Source organism: Sapajus apella, unplaced genomic scaffold, assembly GCF_009761245.1.
Source record: "Sapajus apella isolate SASKATOON/1434 unplaced genomic scaffold, GSC_monkey_1.0 scaffold9, whole genome shotgun sequence".
NCBI lineage: Eukaryota > Metazoa > Chordata > Mammalia > Primates > Cebidae > Sapajus > Sapajus apella.
The window spans coordinates 19,548,667-19,563,346 of NW_022436949.1; the positions used below are offsets into that span (position 1 = coordinate 19,548,667).

Genomic DNA, 14,680 nt, shown 5'->3' on the forward strand with positions numbered 1-14,680 from the left:
TTTTTTTTTTTTTTTTTTTTTTTTTTTTTTTTTTTTTTTCAAAAAGGTAGCTTTATAGTTAAACTCTGACAGATATTACCTTTACCTAGTGACCAGTTAGTATCACCAATAATGGGATAAACTAACATTACATGCCTCAGTACATCTTCATATGATATACTGAGAATGCATTATCATTTCTGTAGTATTCCTTATTCCTGCCCAAGTGTCTAACCTAAATCTAATCATGAAGAAACTTCAGACAAGTAAAAAATGAGGGACATTCTATGATGCAGTTAGCCTGTGCTCTATAAAAAGTCATAAAACACAAGGAAAACTAAGAACTCTTCAGAGTTAAAGGAGACTAAAACCACATGACACCTAGATACATGGTAATACATTATAATATTATCATAATAGATCCTTGGATTATTATTACAGTAATAGATCCTTGGCTCAGGGAGAAAAAATTTCACAAAGTTAGTTTTGGGAGACAGTTGACAAAATTTGAAAATGAATTGTATGTTAGATAATAATACTGTATTAGGGCTAAGTCCTGAATGTGCTAATTATACTGCGACTATATGAGACTATCTTTAATCTTAGGAAATTCACACTGAATTATTTAGGGGTAAAAGGACCTAATGTCTCAGTTGAGGAAACAAATGCACGTGTATGAGTATGTGTGTGTAGGTGTATATACACGTCTAGATACATGACCCTTGACCAATACGGGGTCTGCTTATATTCGGGTTTTTATCAACCTAACACCAATCGAAAATACACCATTCACAGGATGTGAAACCTGAATATACAGAGGACTGACTTTTTGGTGGGATCTGCAACAACTGCAGGACTTCAGTATGTACGGATTTGCATATTCAGGTTGTAGGGATGGGTCTGGAACCATTCTCCACATATACTGTTAAGACAACTGCACATATTCATTCACATATATTAACAAGAGAGAGGAATTGAATAAATATGGCAAAGTAGTATTTAGTTTATATTACAAAACAAATACAACAGTATTAACGGTTGGTAAGTAAAACTTAAAAAGACCCAGGCAGGGTGCAGCGTGTCAGGCCTATAATCTTAGTGCTTTCAGAAGCCCAGGCAGGAGGATCATTTGAGCTCAGAAGTTCAAGACTAGCCGGGGCAACATAGCAAGACCATCTTTATTAAAAAAAAAAAAAAAAAATTAGCCAGGCACATGGTGGCATGCACCTGTAGTCCTAGCTATCCGGCAGGCTGAGGCTAGAGGATCACTTGAGTGCAGTAGTTCAAGTTCAGCTTGGGTGAAAGAGTGAGACCCTTATCTCAAAAAAAAAAAAAAAAAAAAGATTTTATAAAAATTGCATATAAAAGCACAAAATAAAATTTAAAACATTTTAAAATTAAGAATAAACATTTTAAAAAAGCACAAAGTACTTGTAATGTGTATCAGAATATTAATACTGATAGTCATCTTTACTTATTGGGTTTGTAGGTGATTGTTATGTTGTGCTTTGCTCAGTTTTTCTTCAATAAACATAATACTTTGTTAACCAGAAGAAAAAAAGACTTTCTAAAAGTGTTTGAAAAGCTGATGCAAAAGAAAACAATTCCTAACAGCCCTCTCTTTGGAAATACCAGGTGGGTCAGTGAAATAAAGTGCAAAGGCACTGCTGCTGTCTGCAGAGAAGTAGTTAAGAGTTAGTAAATTGATTTCTCTGCTCATTTTAAAAAATGTCTGTTGTAGGTTTTAATCCAGTTCTTGGTATAACTTTTTTTTGGGGTACTTGTTTTAAAATGGGAATTAAAATCTGGGTAATCATAAACAATTTGTGAATGAAATGGTCACAAGAATGCCTGCTTGTGTATCTCTATGCAATCTAAATGATAAGTTGTGAGTGTTTTTTGACCTTAACTGAACTGAAAGCCTAGAGCCATGTATACATTCTTTAAAAGTTTTGACCTTAAGATAAGATTGAAGATGACTAGTGAAAAAATACCAAATCTACCTTAGTAAGTTTTATTATTTACTGGCTTATGTAGTTTATGTATTTATTCCTTAGAAGTGATAAATTGGTATTTATGTATCTGAACAAGATCTGAAATAGAGTTCCTTCTAAATCTGAAAAGTAGATACTTTATAGTTCATGGAATTACACTCAAGCCCCATTGCTAGTGTCTCTATTCAGTGTCCTAATACATAGTCAGCCCTTTAAAAATGTTTATTGTAAAAGGGGATGCAAAATTATATGTCTATTTGAATTTTCTTTTAATAGTGAACGTGATGCATTTGAACAAGAAGTAATTGAGCTTAGGAGAAAACATGAAATACTTGAAGCCTCTCACATAATTCAAACAAGAGAAAGAAGTGAATTATCAAAAGAGGTAAGCTTACAAATAGAGTCACTTATATTTTATTGTACAGTATTAGTGAAAAAAAATAGCCCAGAGTAGATTTGAGGGAGAGACATGTTTTTAATATACTTGGTTCCCAAAAAGAGACTTTTTTTTTATTTTACTTTTTTTTTTTTTTTTGAGATGGGAGTCTTGCCCTGTTGCCTAGGCTATTGTGCAGTGGTGTGATCTTGGCTCACTGCAACCTCTGCTTCCTGGTTTCAAACAATTCTCCTACCGCAGCCTCCCCAGTAGCTGGGATTACAGGCATGTGCCACCATGCCTGGCTAATTTTTACATTTTAGTAGCCAACAGCATGTTGGCAAGGCTGGTCTTGAACTCCTGACCTCAGATGATCCACCTGCCTTGGCCTCCCAAAGTGCTGGGATTACAGGCGTGAACCACAATGCACGGCCCCAAAAAGAGACTTTTGTAGCTATTTTTGGATTTTAAAGAAAGGCATTCTAAGAATTAGGCCTTTTTAAAAGGCAAATTGTCATGTGGTGAATGAAAACATGAAGGAAAGAAACTAATACAGTCAACCTTGAAAAGTAAGATGGCATCACTCTGTATGATTTTTGTCTCTACATGTATGTAGGTGGCCACCTTACAGCAGACTGTTACTTTACTGCAAAAGGATAAAGAATATCTCAATCGCCAAAACATGGAGCTTAGTGTTCGCTGTGCCCATGAAGAGGATCGACTTGAAAGACTTCAAACTCAACTTGAAGAAACCAAAAAGGCTAGAGAAGAGATGTATGAAAAATACGTAACATCCAGGCAAGATTTACATTATTTCCCACATAAATAGATGTCAATTAACACATTTTCTTTGAGGGAACTGTTGGCTTTGGGGAAGATAGTGATTTTTTAAGATGTATAGGACAATATAAAATAATATGAAATTTTATTTTCTTATATGATATTCCTTTCTAGTTAATATTTTAAAAGACAATGGTTTTTTCAACAATATGAAAAGCCTGTTTCTTTTAGATAGAGAGATATGTGCTATGTCAATTTTTTTTTTTGTGACAGAATTTTAAAAATTCTTATGACTAAGATCTCTGTAGAAGTATTTTTTAAAAGAAAGTATGAAAGTATCTCTATAGAATTATATTTTGGAAGAAAACCTCAGTATGCTAACGATTTCCTAACTGTGTGAAATGTAAAAGAATTATGAAGAGGTGGTATTACAATGTATTTTAACTTACATGCCCTTGAGTCAGACTCCCTGTGTTTCAGTCCTGCCTTATTTCTTCTATTAGATGTGTAGAAGTTACTGAAGTACCTTTATACTAATAGCTTTTATAATCCTTGAATTATTCTTATTAACATACCAGAAACAAACATGCTGAGTGCAGTGGCTCACACCTATAATCCCAGCACTTTGGGAGGCCAAGGCAGGAGGATTGCTTGAGGCCAGAAGTTTGAGATCAGCCTAGGCAACATAGCAAAACCCTATCTCTACAAAAAAAGCTTTTAAATTAGTGAGGCACAATGTCAAGCACCTGTAGTCCTGCCTACTCAAGAGGCTGGGACAGGAAGATCGTTTGAGCCCAGGAGTTCGAGGTTACATGATTGCATCACTGCACTTCATCCTGGGTGACAGAGCAAGGCACTATCTCTTTAAGAAAAAAAAAAAAAAAACAGAAACAAATTTTACCTTTTTTTTTTTTTTTTCCCCCATTTATTTATTTTATTGCATTGCATTTTAGGTTTTGGAATTTTACCTTTAAGAGTTCACACATTCATAATTTTTTCCTAGCCCGTAGTACTTTTTCATACCCTGTATAATACTTTGACTTTGCTAAAAGATCGCCATGTGGCTGTGGTTGTCACGCTTGAAAGGAAAGGATTTGTAGACTCAGAGTCATTTCAGTTTTATATTTTTGTTAATATTATTCACCTCTCAACAACCATCATACCAGATTATTATTTTTAAATGAAGGGCATTCTCAATTTTTAAGTCTCAGCTATATGCATTAAAACTACTAGCAAAGTGTTTCAAAGATGAATAATTATCCAACGTCAATTACTAAGATTTTATATAGTAAGTCTTTTGGAAAATAATGTTTAACAGGTTGAAATCTTAAATCATACTTGTTAGGAATAGTATTTTTAGGAATTATAAAACTTTATACTTAAGTTTTTCAAGTAACATAGTATATAGAGCATACTTGATAAAAGATATTAAAATCTTATATAAAGTGTAAAAGCCTATTTGTTTCAAAATAAAATTTATTGCTTTTCCTTTTGATTCATTGCAGAGACCATTATAAAACAGAATATGAAAATAAACTACATGATGAACTAGAACAAATCAGATTGAAAACCAACCAAGAGATTGATCAACTTCGAAATGCTTCCAGGGAAATGTATGAACGAGAAAACAGGTAAAAAAAAAAAAAAAAAAAATGCTTGTGTAGTGTTTTATTTATCTTTGGAGTTTATAGAAGCTTTATGAAATTAAATGCTATTTCTGTTAGATAATATCTTTTTTATAATACCTTAAAGAAAACTTGTCATAAATCTAAATATAAATATAACGTGAAGATTAAAGTTCTAAAGTCTTAGAACAAGATTTACTAGACTTTAAACCTTTTTGCTCTGGTATTCTGTTGTGTCTTTTTTTTTTTTTAACCCTTGTGACTTCTCTTTTTGCATTTGCTTCAGTTCAGATTGAGAACAGTTCTTCCTGTACTATACCAACAATTTCTGCTGAAAACTTTAAAACTAGAATAGTAATTTGAAATATTACATATGCCTCATTTAGCTGCTAGCTCTGAAAGATGTCACATTAGGTAATCCTGAAGAAACATCATTTTTATTCATGCAGAGGTTAGTAAATATTAGGCTCTCGTAGTTAGTGATTGGCAGAAATAGGGGGGAATAAACACTATTTATTTCAGTGGCAGTTATTTTTATACCATTATTATAGTTAATATGGCTTTTGAAAGATTATACTTTAATGAGAAAATTATTTTGAAGTGGACTTAATTGTGATATTAGTTTATCAGCACTGATTTGCTCATACGATATTTTGATTGTTGTCAGCAAGGCTTTAAATCAGACTTAATCTATAATAGCATTGTAACATGTCATTTCTCCTAGAAGTATAGTAGCAGAAAATTTGGTATATCCACCCCTTAATTCCAGAGAAAAAAGCTGCTGTATTAATATAGTATGGGTAAGGTGGCCACTACTATAAAAACTGTATATGTAGTATTATCCTTTGGTAGTAAATTAGCAAAGATATTTTTTTTTAATTACTGTTAAATTGTTAATACAGCAGATTGGTAGAGGTTTTTATCCTAATGCCTCTGAGGTATGATTTTGTTCTTGGGCTTCTCTGTTCTTGGGTAAAAATGTTTGTGGTGATAAGGGAGTAGATACACAATTTATGACAGAACTATTTTAGGATGTTTGCTTAATATGACTTAGTAGAAAGTCATAAAAAATCAAATTATTAGTTGCCTCATAAATTTGGCATGCATAGATCTTTATCTACCTGTTTGATCTTTTTTTGAGTCTGCATAGAAGTATAGGCCGAAGGAAATTAACAGGAACTTCAAACACTGAACACAAAAGAATTCATTTGTGTATTCAACAAATACTTTGTGATTTTACTCTTCTACCTATTTTTTCTATTCTCTTATTTGCGTTTCAAAATAATTGTGTTATATTTATAATCTAGGATTATATTTTCAATGAAAATGGCAAATAATTTCAAAATATAAAAATTCTAAGTGATCATTCAGTACTATCTTAGCAGTAGACAAATTTAAAATATGCTTTGGGCACCACCAAATATATATGTTCTTTAAAAATTATATATTTCTTTAAAAATGTTTTGACATATTAATTTTAAAAATAATATTTTTTATTTTGGGAAAAGTAAAAACACTTCTGCATTTCTTTACACCTAGTTTTTTTTTTTAGTATTTGAGTATCAAATTACTAGTAGGAGCACCATAATCTTTTCTGTAAGTAAGGCCTTTGAAGTCCTAAGCTAGCCTTCATATCTTAAATCCCGAGAAAATATTGTTCCATGTAGCTCAAAGAAATATTGTACCACTTTTAATAGCATTATTTTTTAGTTTAGTTATGTTATGATTGCTCTTTTTTGGCCGTATATATGTTTGCATATATGTGTATAAAATAAAAGATGTTCAGAGAAAATTTTCTAATGTTCATTTAATACATAATTATAAAGAAGTAGGACAATGTAGCATTACAGAAATGTCCTTGAGACTCTTCCTATTTAACTCCTTTCTTCCATAACTGCTATTCTGTTATGCTAGTAACTTCCTTGCTTCTTATACTTCTATTACCAATTTTACCAGTAAATATGCATCTCTTTACAATATTGTTTAGTTTTTCATATTAGTATCATACACATGTAATTATATATTACATATATTTTTTGTGGCTTCTTCACATAACCTTATGATTTTAAGATTCATTTGCTTTTGCACTTAGTTGTCCCTTCATGTTCATAACAAAAGTATGACAGTTTTATGAATGTACATGCTTAGGGCAGCAGAGTTATTAAGAGATTGGAGAGAGAATTCCAAAGACATTCTTTATCTTTGGCAAAATTTCATTTGGTTTCAGCCCTACATTAAGGAGGATCCTGTACCTTGTGATTACTTGCTCTTACAGTTCAAAATGCAGACTAAAAGAAGAGATATACACCTATTATATGCTAAGTTTTATGTTGGAAAGTTTTACATTTGCGTCCTCATGTAATTTTCAGAGCAACAAATTAATGTTTTTAGCAAATATTTATTGAAACCTACTGTATGCCAGCTAAATTCTAGACGTCACAGATAGTGGTGACCTTTGTCTTCACAAAGCTGGTAGTCTAATGGAGAGTAAAGACAAATAGGGAAACAATTATCCTAAGTATGATGATGGTGACCAAAATGATAGGATAAAAGATGAGACCTAGCCTTGGGAGGAATTGGAGAAAACTTCGTAAATGAAGAACTACCCATTTTGACTAAAACTACTGTTAAAAGTAGAACTTCAGACAAATTAAATAGAAAGTTTAATTGAGCAGTGAATGATTCGCAAATCAGGCAGCCTCCAGAATCACAGCGGATTCAGAGAGACTCCAGGAGTGCCTTGTGGTCAGAACAAATTTATAGACAAAAAAGGTAAAGTGATGTACAGAAATCGGAAGTGAGGTGCAGAAACAGCTGCATTGGTTATAGGTTGGTGTTTAACTTACTTGAACACTCAGCAGTATAGGAATGATTGAAGTACGGCTGCTGGGATTGGCCAAGACTCAGCTGTTGTTACAGGCAGGTACCCCCAAGTTAGGTTTTCCATCTTGTCTGCCTATCAAGCTAAGTTGCAGTTCATCCCTAAGGACTCAAATACAGAAGTACAGAGTCCTTCTTAGGCCATATTTAGCTTGCTTTAACACTGAGAACTAAGGAAGGGAAAGGAATTGGGGAAATGAATGTATAGCATATATAAAAGTCTGGAAGTAGGACAAAATGAAGTTTTTTAAACAAACAAATTAATTTGGCATGGCTGAAGGATAGACTGAGAGGCAGGGGGTTATAAGAGATGAAACAGAAATGGGAAATGGGCCCAAATAATGCATTTGGACCATTATGTAAGACCTATGGGGAAGAATTAAAAGATTTTAAGAAGAGGCATGATATGATCACTATTTATATCAAAAGGTTGCTGCAATGTAGAGAATAGATTGGAATGGCATAAGCCTGTTAGACAAAGAAGCTCTACTTTTAGAGGTTATTTCCATTATCCAGATGAGAGGTGATAATGGAACTGGATTAGTAGCAGTAAAGATGAGATAAATGGGCCAGGTTGGGAAAATGTTTAGGAGATAAAACCAACAGGACTCAGTGACTAGGTTGGATTGGTGGGGTGAGGACTCATCCCACCAAGGATGTCAGTGAGGTTTCTGAATTAAACAGCTGCATCGATAGTGACGCAGTTTGTAAAACATTAGAAAATACAAAGCTTTAATAGGAAAATGATAAATTTATTTGTTTCACTTGAAGTGTGTGTGGGATAGCCAAATAAAAGAGTTGACTATAGAAGATTCTGAGCCTCAAGAGAAAGATGTGGGCATTAGAGAGGCCTGTGGTATAGGTAATATTATTTCTATTTTACAGATAAGTACTGTTGATTCTGTGGTTCAGTTCTGTTGTGGATTTAATAGGCTTTTGCTGAGTGATATAATAACTTTAAAATTTGTGGGAAATTTCTATGGTTATTCCCAAGCAATCCACATAGCTGTATAAACTTTGGTATGTAATCATTTTGAAAATTTTCTAATTTTTTAGCTGTTTTTGCAGTTCTTAAAAAATCTTCAAATTTGTTTATCCCGTTGTAACATAAATGTGGTTGGTGGGGGTAGGTTGGTAAGACTGTGTGGAGAAACAGCCAACAGAGCCATTCCTTGAAGGAGGCAAACTGAAAGCAGATGTCCTTGTCTTTAGTGTTCTTCTGGCCCCTATCCACGTAAAAATAGACACTACCTAAACCAGGGGATTTCTAGGATTGGGGCTACCGTGTAGATGCCCCAGCCAGCCACAGGACTCAAAATTGATCGGGTATATACTGAGGTTAGAGTGGACAGTTGCCACCAGGTGGTGCCAAATTTCACCCTGAGCCCAGATGAATTTGAATTGCACAGGACACCTAACTAGCTAGTTGTACAGGCTTGACTTTATCATTTTAATCTCACAGTAATTCAACCTGTATTTTATGTGACTGAATCTTTGGGGATCATAGTTTCTTCACTGTGGCTGATTTAACTGTAGTTAGAGCCTGTATTATACTAATCTTCCACACAGTAAAAAATAAATTATAAATTATTTCTTTTGAAATCTTAGAACTTAAAATGGCTAAAGAAAGAATTTTAATATTTTCTGTTATAAAACATGAAATTCATAATAAGTTTACAAATTTGGGATTGTGTGTGTGTGTGTGTGTGTGTGTGTGTGTGTGTTTAGGTAAATTAATCTTTGGCCTAAGATGTATAATTGTGTTAATTAGTGGTGTTTTATCAAAGTGTACTGTTACAGTGAGTTGAAATCGATTAAGTACTTATACTTGCATGTTTATATTTAGTCTCCTTACCTCTTCCCCAATAAACATTTTTTTTTTTTTGAGACGGAGCCTTGAACTCCCAGGTGGAATGCAGTGGCATGATCTCGGCTCACTGCAACCTCTGCCTCCTGGGTTAAAGCGATTCTCCTGTCTCAGCCTCCTGAGTAGCTGGGATAACAGGTGCATGCCACCACGCCTGGCTGATTTTCGTATTTTTAGTATGGACGGGGTTTCACAGTGTTGGCCAGGCTGGTCTCTAACTCCTGATCTCAGGTAGTCTGCCTGCCTTAGCCCCCCCAAAGTGCTAGGATTACAGGTGTGAGCCACCACACCCAGCCCCAACAAACATTTTCTAAAGAAACTGAAATAACAATTAGTGAAATATATTTTGCCTTTAATTTGCTTTCTATACTTTGGAAGATATTAAAAGAATACTTTTTCTTTTCTCTTCTTTAATACGGAAAAGGCATGTGGAACTTAACTCTATCCAGTCTTGGTATCTGACCTGCAGTCATTCCAGTAGTTCTTGAAGTTAAGGGATTGAGAGAAAAGAAAGACGGTAGAAGATATAAAGACTTAGGAAAATAATAGATACAAGCAAAGAGAGACCTTGAATATTTAGATACATCAAACATACTGTAGTTGAAATTATAATATGCATATATGCTTTGGCCCAGTCTGTGAATTAGGCTTTTTGTCTTTTTTATATTTTCTAGCTACTTAAAATGCCACTTTGGAGCTGTGGGAAATCAGTGAAAGGTACTACAGTGCTGAGATGTAGTATATAAATAACTCCTTGCTTAGTAGGTTTTATGTGACTGAAATGTTATGGACCCTCTTATGCATTTGGAAATAAGACATTATTCTTTGAGTGGGAGTAAATTATGAAAGAGATTTGGATCAAAAGACTGAACTTAAGTCCTGGTTCTCCCACTTGCTAGCTCAACAGATAAGTCACTTAATATCCTTGAAGTTTAATTTCCTCTTTTATAAAATGAGCTAATAGGCCGGATATGGTGGCTAATACCTGTAATCCAGCAGTTTGGGAGGCTGAGGTACGTGGATTGCTTGAGCCCAGGAGTTCAACCAGTCTTGGCAACATTGCAAAACCCTGTCTCTCCTGAAAATACGAGAAAATTAGCCATGCATGGTGGCACGGACCTGTGGTCCTGCTACTCAGGAGGTAGGGGAGAGGACCGCCTGAGCCTGGCAGCTCAAGGCTGCAGTGAGCCAAGGTCATGCCATTTGTACTCCAGCCCGGGCAACCGGAGTGAGATCCTGTCTCAAAAAATAATAATAACTAACTAATAATACTTCTTAGGGTGACCCGTGAGGTCTAAATGAGATAATATATGCAAAAAGTACATTATAAATCATGGTTTATAAATGATATTTTGGTACCTTATGCCTATGTGGAATACTTGAAGAAATGGTTTTTTTATCTGTTATGTTGACAATTTAAGGAAAATCATCATTATATAAAAGTCAACTGATAATATTATGGGATTATTTATCATTAGAAGATACTAATACAAAATATATATTCTTAAGTGTTTCTGACATAATGTAGAGGGTCTACATGCCATTCTTTTCCATCTAAATTTCTCCATAAGATGACTAGCTTATATGTTTCCTAACTAGGTTATGAGATAAGATAAAGGGAGATAAATTCAGCTGGTTAAGTTTTTCCATAAAGTAAAACTACCTTTATTTAAGGTGATCTTGTTACTGTAAACACAGAAAGAGCTATTCTGAGTGACACTGTAAAAAACATAATAATAAAGGCATTCATTATGCCCTTGATGCAGTACAGAATCTGGAAAATAAAACAGCTTTACAATTGTTCAAAAGGGGGTAGACAATAGAGAAAAAGAGATCGAAAAGATGCTTTTAAGTGCAACAATTAGTATCACTTTAGTGATTTTATTTTCCTGCCATATCAATAAAAACTATCTTGACCACAATTTATCTTCCAAAAGTACTCAAGAAGAAACTTAATGATATAAACTTGAAATTTGTGTAGAATCTTAGAGTGATATTAGACAACTTTGAATCTTGAATCTATTTACAAAGGTTAGTTGAGTATATGTAAAGCATTACAATGGTGAATTGAACTAGTGTACAGAGGTTCCATTCATCATTTTAAAAGTGTAGGTCCTCATTAATGTTTAAACAAACAAACAGACCTCTTTTGTTCATATCTTACCAGATATCTGCATAATGTTTTAATTTCTTCTATGCAAAAATTTAATAATAATCACTTTGTCTTTTCAGTTAGATAATTCTTGAATATATGGCTCTGCAGATGACTCTTTCAGCATCTTCTCAAATATGTTAAATTTTTGTTATCAGTTATCTTTTATTGTTAACTATATTCTTTACACCTGTAGATGTTTACAACATGTGTTCACTGCTTAATTAATAATATTTAAAATTTCCAAGCTCTATAGGGTGTTCCAGATATGAAGCAAAGTAAGTTCAGGTTGCATAGGAATTTAGATTTACCTGTGTGGTATAGTTAATTGTGTTGTAGGAGAGGCTGGCTGGTAAAGTAAGATTGGGCCGATTTTTAAAGGTTCTGTTGTCAGTGGGGAATTTCCAGAGGCTTTATAGTAGGAGAGAAACATGACTTACTCATTTTTTGTAACTACGGTTGCAATGTGGGATGGATAATAATTGAAGAAAGCCTAGAAGCAGGGAGATCGCGTAGGAGGCTACTGCACAGTTTAGGTGAAAATGAGAAATAGAAAGAGAAAATAATGGATGAATTTAAAGAATATTTAGGTAGGAGAATTGGCAAGATCTGGTGATTGACAGGAAAAGAATATGAGGAATGACTCCAGCTTTTCTACTTCAATAGTCTCAGAGCGATTGGTGATAAGGCATGGCCATTAGCTCCAGAATGCAGACAAAATTTAGAAAGGAAGAAAATTAATTTCTGATTTTTTTTTTTTTTTGAGACAAAAGAGTTTCACTTTTGTCATCCAGGCTGGAGCGCAATGGTGCAATCTCGGCTCACTGCAACCTCTACCTCCCAGATTCAAGCGATTCTCCTGCCTCAGACTCCCAAGTAGCTGGGATTACAAGCAAGCGCCACTACGCCTGGCTAAACTTTGTACTTTTAGTAGTGACGAGGTTTTACCATGTTGGTTGGGCTGGTCGTGAACTCCTGACCTCAGGTGATCCACCCTTCTTGGCCTCCCAAAGTGCTAGGATTATAGGATGCGCCACCGTGCCTGGCCCAATTTCTGATCTTTTATAGGTGTGGCAGCCCTGACCAAGCCCAAAAGTGCTTATCTGAGATCACATAGCTTATTACTAGAGATGTTTGTCTGCTGTGCCCCACGTTTCACTTCTGTTACCCCTCAGAGTAGCAGAAGGGGGCCCTAAGCTGCTGAAGCCCCTCTAATGGTCTTCTCTGGTTTTCCTAGGATGCCATTAAAAATACTGTCATTTTCGACTGGGCGCAGTGGCTCATGCCTATAAACCCAGCACTTTGGGAGGCCAAGGTGGGCGGATTGCCTGAGCTCAGGAGTTTGAGACCAGCCTGGGCAACATGGTGAAACCCCATCTCTACTAAAATACAAAAAAATTAGTCGGGCGTGGCAGCGTGCCCCTGTAGTCCCAGCTACTCAGGAGTGTGAGGCAGGAGAATGGCTTGAACCCAGGCGGAGGTTGTAGTGAGCTGAGATTGTGCTACTGCACTCCAGCCTGGGCAACAGAGCGAGACTCTGTTTCCAAAAAAAAAAAAAAAAAAGATCATTTTTATTTTATGCAATAAAAAATTTGAGGAAACTGTTGTAATTATCAACCTTTAAATAAACATCATGGTTTCATTTAGATGTTCATATTTAGGTAGCATACTACAATAGCTACTATTTGTTGAATACCTATTATCCATCAAGCATTGTACTCAGCACTTTACATACATTGTAAAAAAGAATTAAACACATTTTATGAAGTTTGGGTATTAATATCCCTATTTTACAAGTAAGGAAATTGAGACATCAACTGTGATTTGCCTATAATTATTACAAATATTTTGTTGTTATAAACTGGACACATCTGAGTCTGCAATGCAGTGCACACACCCATTTAACTGGTCAGGGCTATGTAAAGTGATCAAAGATTTCCTATCAAAACTATAATTTTGAAGGTAGTTTATTTAAAATGGAAACTCTGTCTTTGTAAAATTATTATACTTTAAGTTCTGGGATACATGAGTAGAACATGCAATTTTGTAGGTATACACGTGCCTTGGTAGTTTGCTGCACCCATCAACCATCATCTACATTGGGTATTTCTCTTAATGCTATCCCTCCCCTATCTCCCCATCCCCCAACAGGCCAGTGTGTGATGTTCCCCTCCCTGTGTTCATGTGTTCTCATTGTTCACCTCCCACTTATGAGTGAGAACATGCAGTGTTTGTTTTTCTGTTCTGTGTTAGTTTGCTGAGAATGATGGAGAAACTCTGTCTTTTAAGAGAATTTGCAAACCACATTCCATGCTTGAGGGCTGAGTATGTATCATTAGAACTTTATAAAAGAATTTATAATTATTTACATATATACACACAGATAAAGTCTCACTGTGTTGCGCAGGCTGGGTCTTGAACTCCTGAGCTCAAGCAATCCTCCCCTGACCTCAGCCTCCCAAAGTGCTAGGATTGTAGTTGTGAGCCACCATTCCCAGCCAAGCATTTATAATTTTTGAAGTTAGCAAACAGGCCTTTATTTTTCTTTTCTTTTCTTTTTTTATTTTAGTTTATTTTTAAGCTTTGGGATATAAATACAGAATGTGTAGGTTTGTTGCATAGGTATACATGTGCCATGGTGGTTTGCCACACCTATCAATGGGTCATCTAGGTTTTAAGTCCTGCATGCGTTAGTTATTTGACCTGATGCCCTCTCTCCCCTCGTCCCCTAATCCCCAGCTGGCCCTGGTGTGTGTTATTTCCCTCCCTGTGTCCATGTGTTTGCATTGTTCAACTCCCACTTACGAGTGAGAATATGAGGTGTTTGCTTTTCTGTTCCTGTGTTAGTTTGCTGAGGATGATGGCTTCTAGCTTCATCCATGTCCCTCAAAGGACATGATCTCATTCCTTTTCATGGCTGCATAGCATTCCGTGGTGTATATGTACACATTTTCTTTATCCAGTCTATCATTGATGGGCATTTGGGTTGGTTCCATGCCTTTGCTGTTGTAAATAGTTCTGCAATAA

The 14,680-nt window shown here is 35.1% G+C and overlaps 1 protein-coding gene and 1 long non-coding RNA gene across 4 annotated transcripts in view; both read left to right on the forward strand.

The window, feature by feature from the left end:
• The window catches only part of PIBF1 (progesterone immunomodulatory binding factor 1), a 228,488-nt gene that overhangs the window by 40,351 nt on the left and 173,457 nt on the right, over nucleotides 1–14,680 (forward strand). For all 3 annotated transcript variants that reach the window (XM_032277352.1, XM_032277355.1, XM_032277353.1), the window contains exons 7-9: nucleotides 2,250–2,358; nucleotides 2,966–3,147; nucleotides 4,635–4,760. In XM_032277352.1, coding sequence (XP_032133243.1) covers nucleotides 2,250–2,358; nucleotides 2,966–3,147; nucleotides 4,635–4,760 — 417 coding nt within the window. The remainder of the gene's footprint in view (nucleotides 1–2,249; nucleotides 2,359–2,965; nucleotides 3,148–4,634; nucleotides 4,761–14,680) is intronic.
• LOC116551283 lies at nucleotides 4,769–7,945 on the forward strand. Its single transcript, XR_004268823.1, has 2 exons — nucleotides 4,769–7,576; nucleotides 7,621–7,945. It is a non-coding gene; the product is annotated as an uncharacterized LOC116551283 (long non-coding RNA).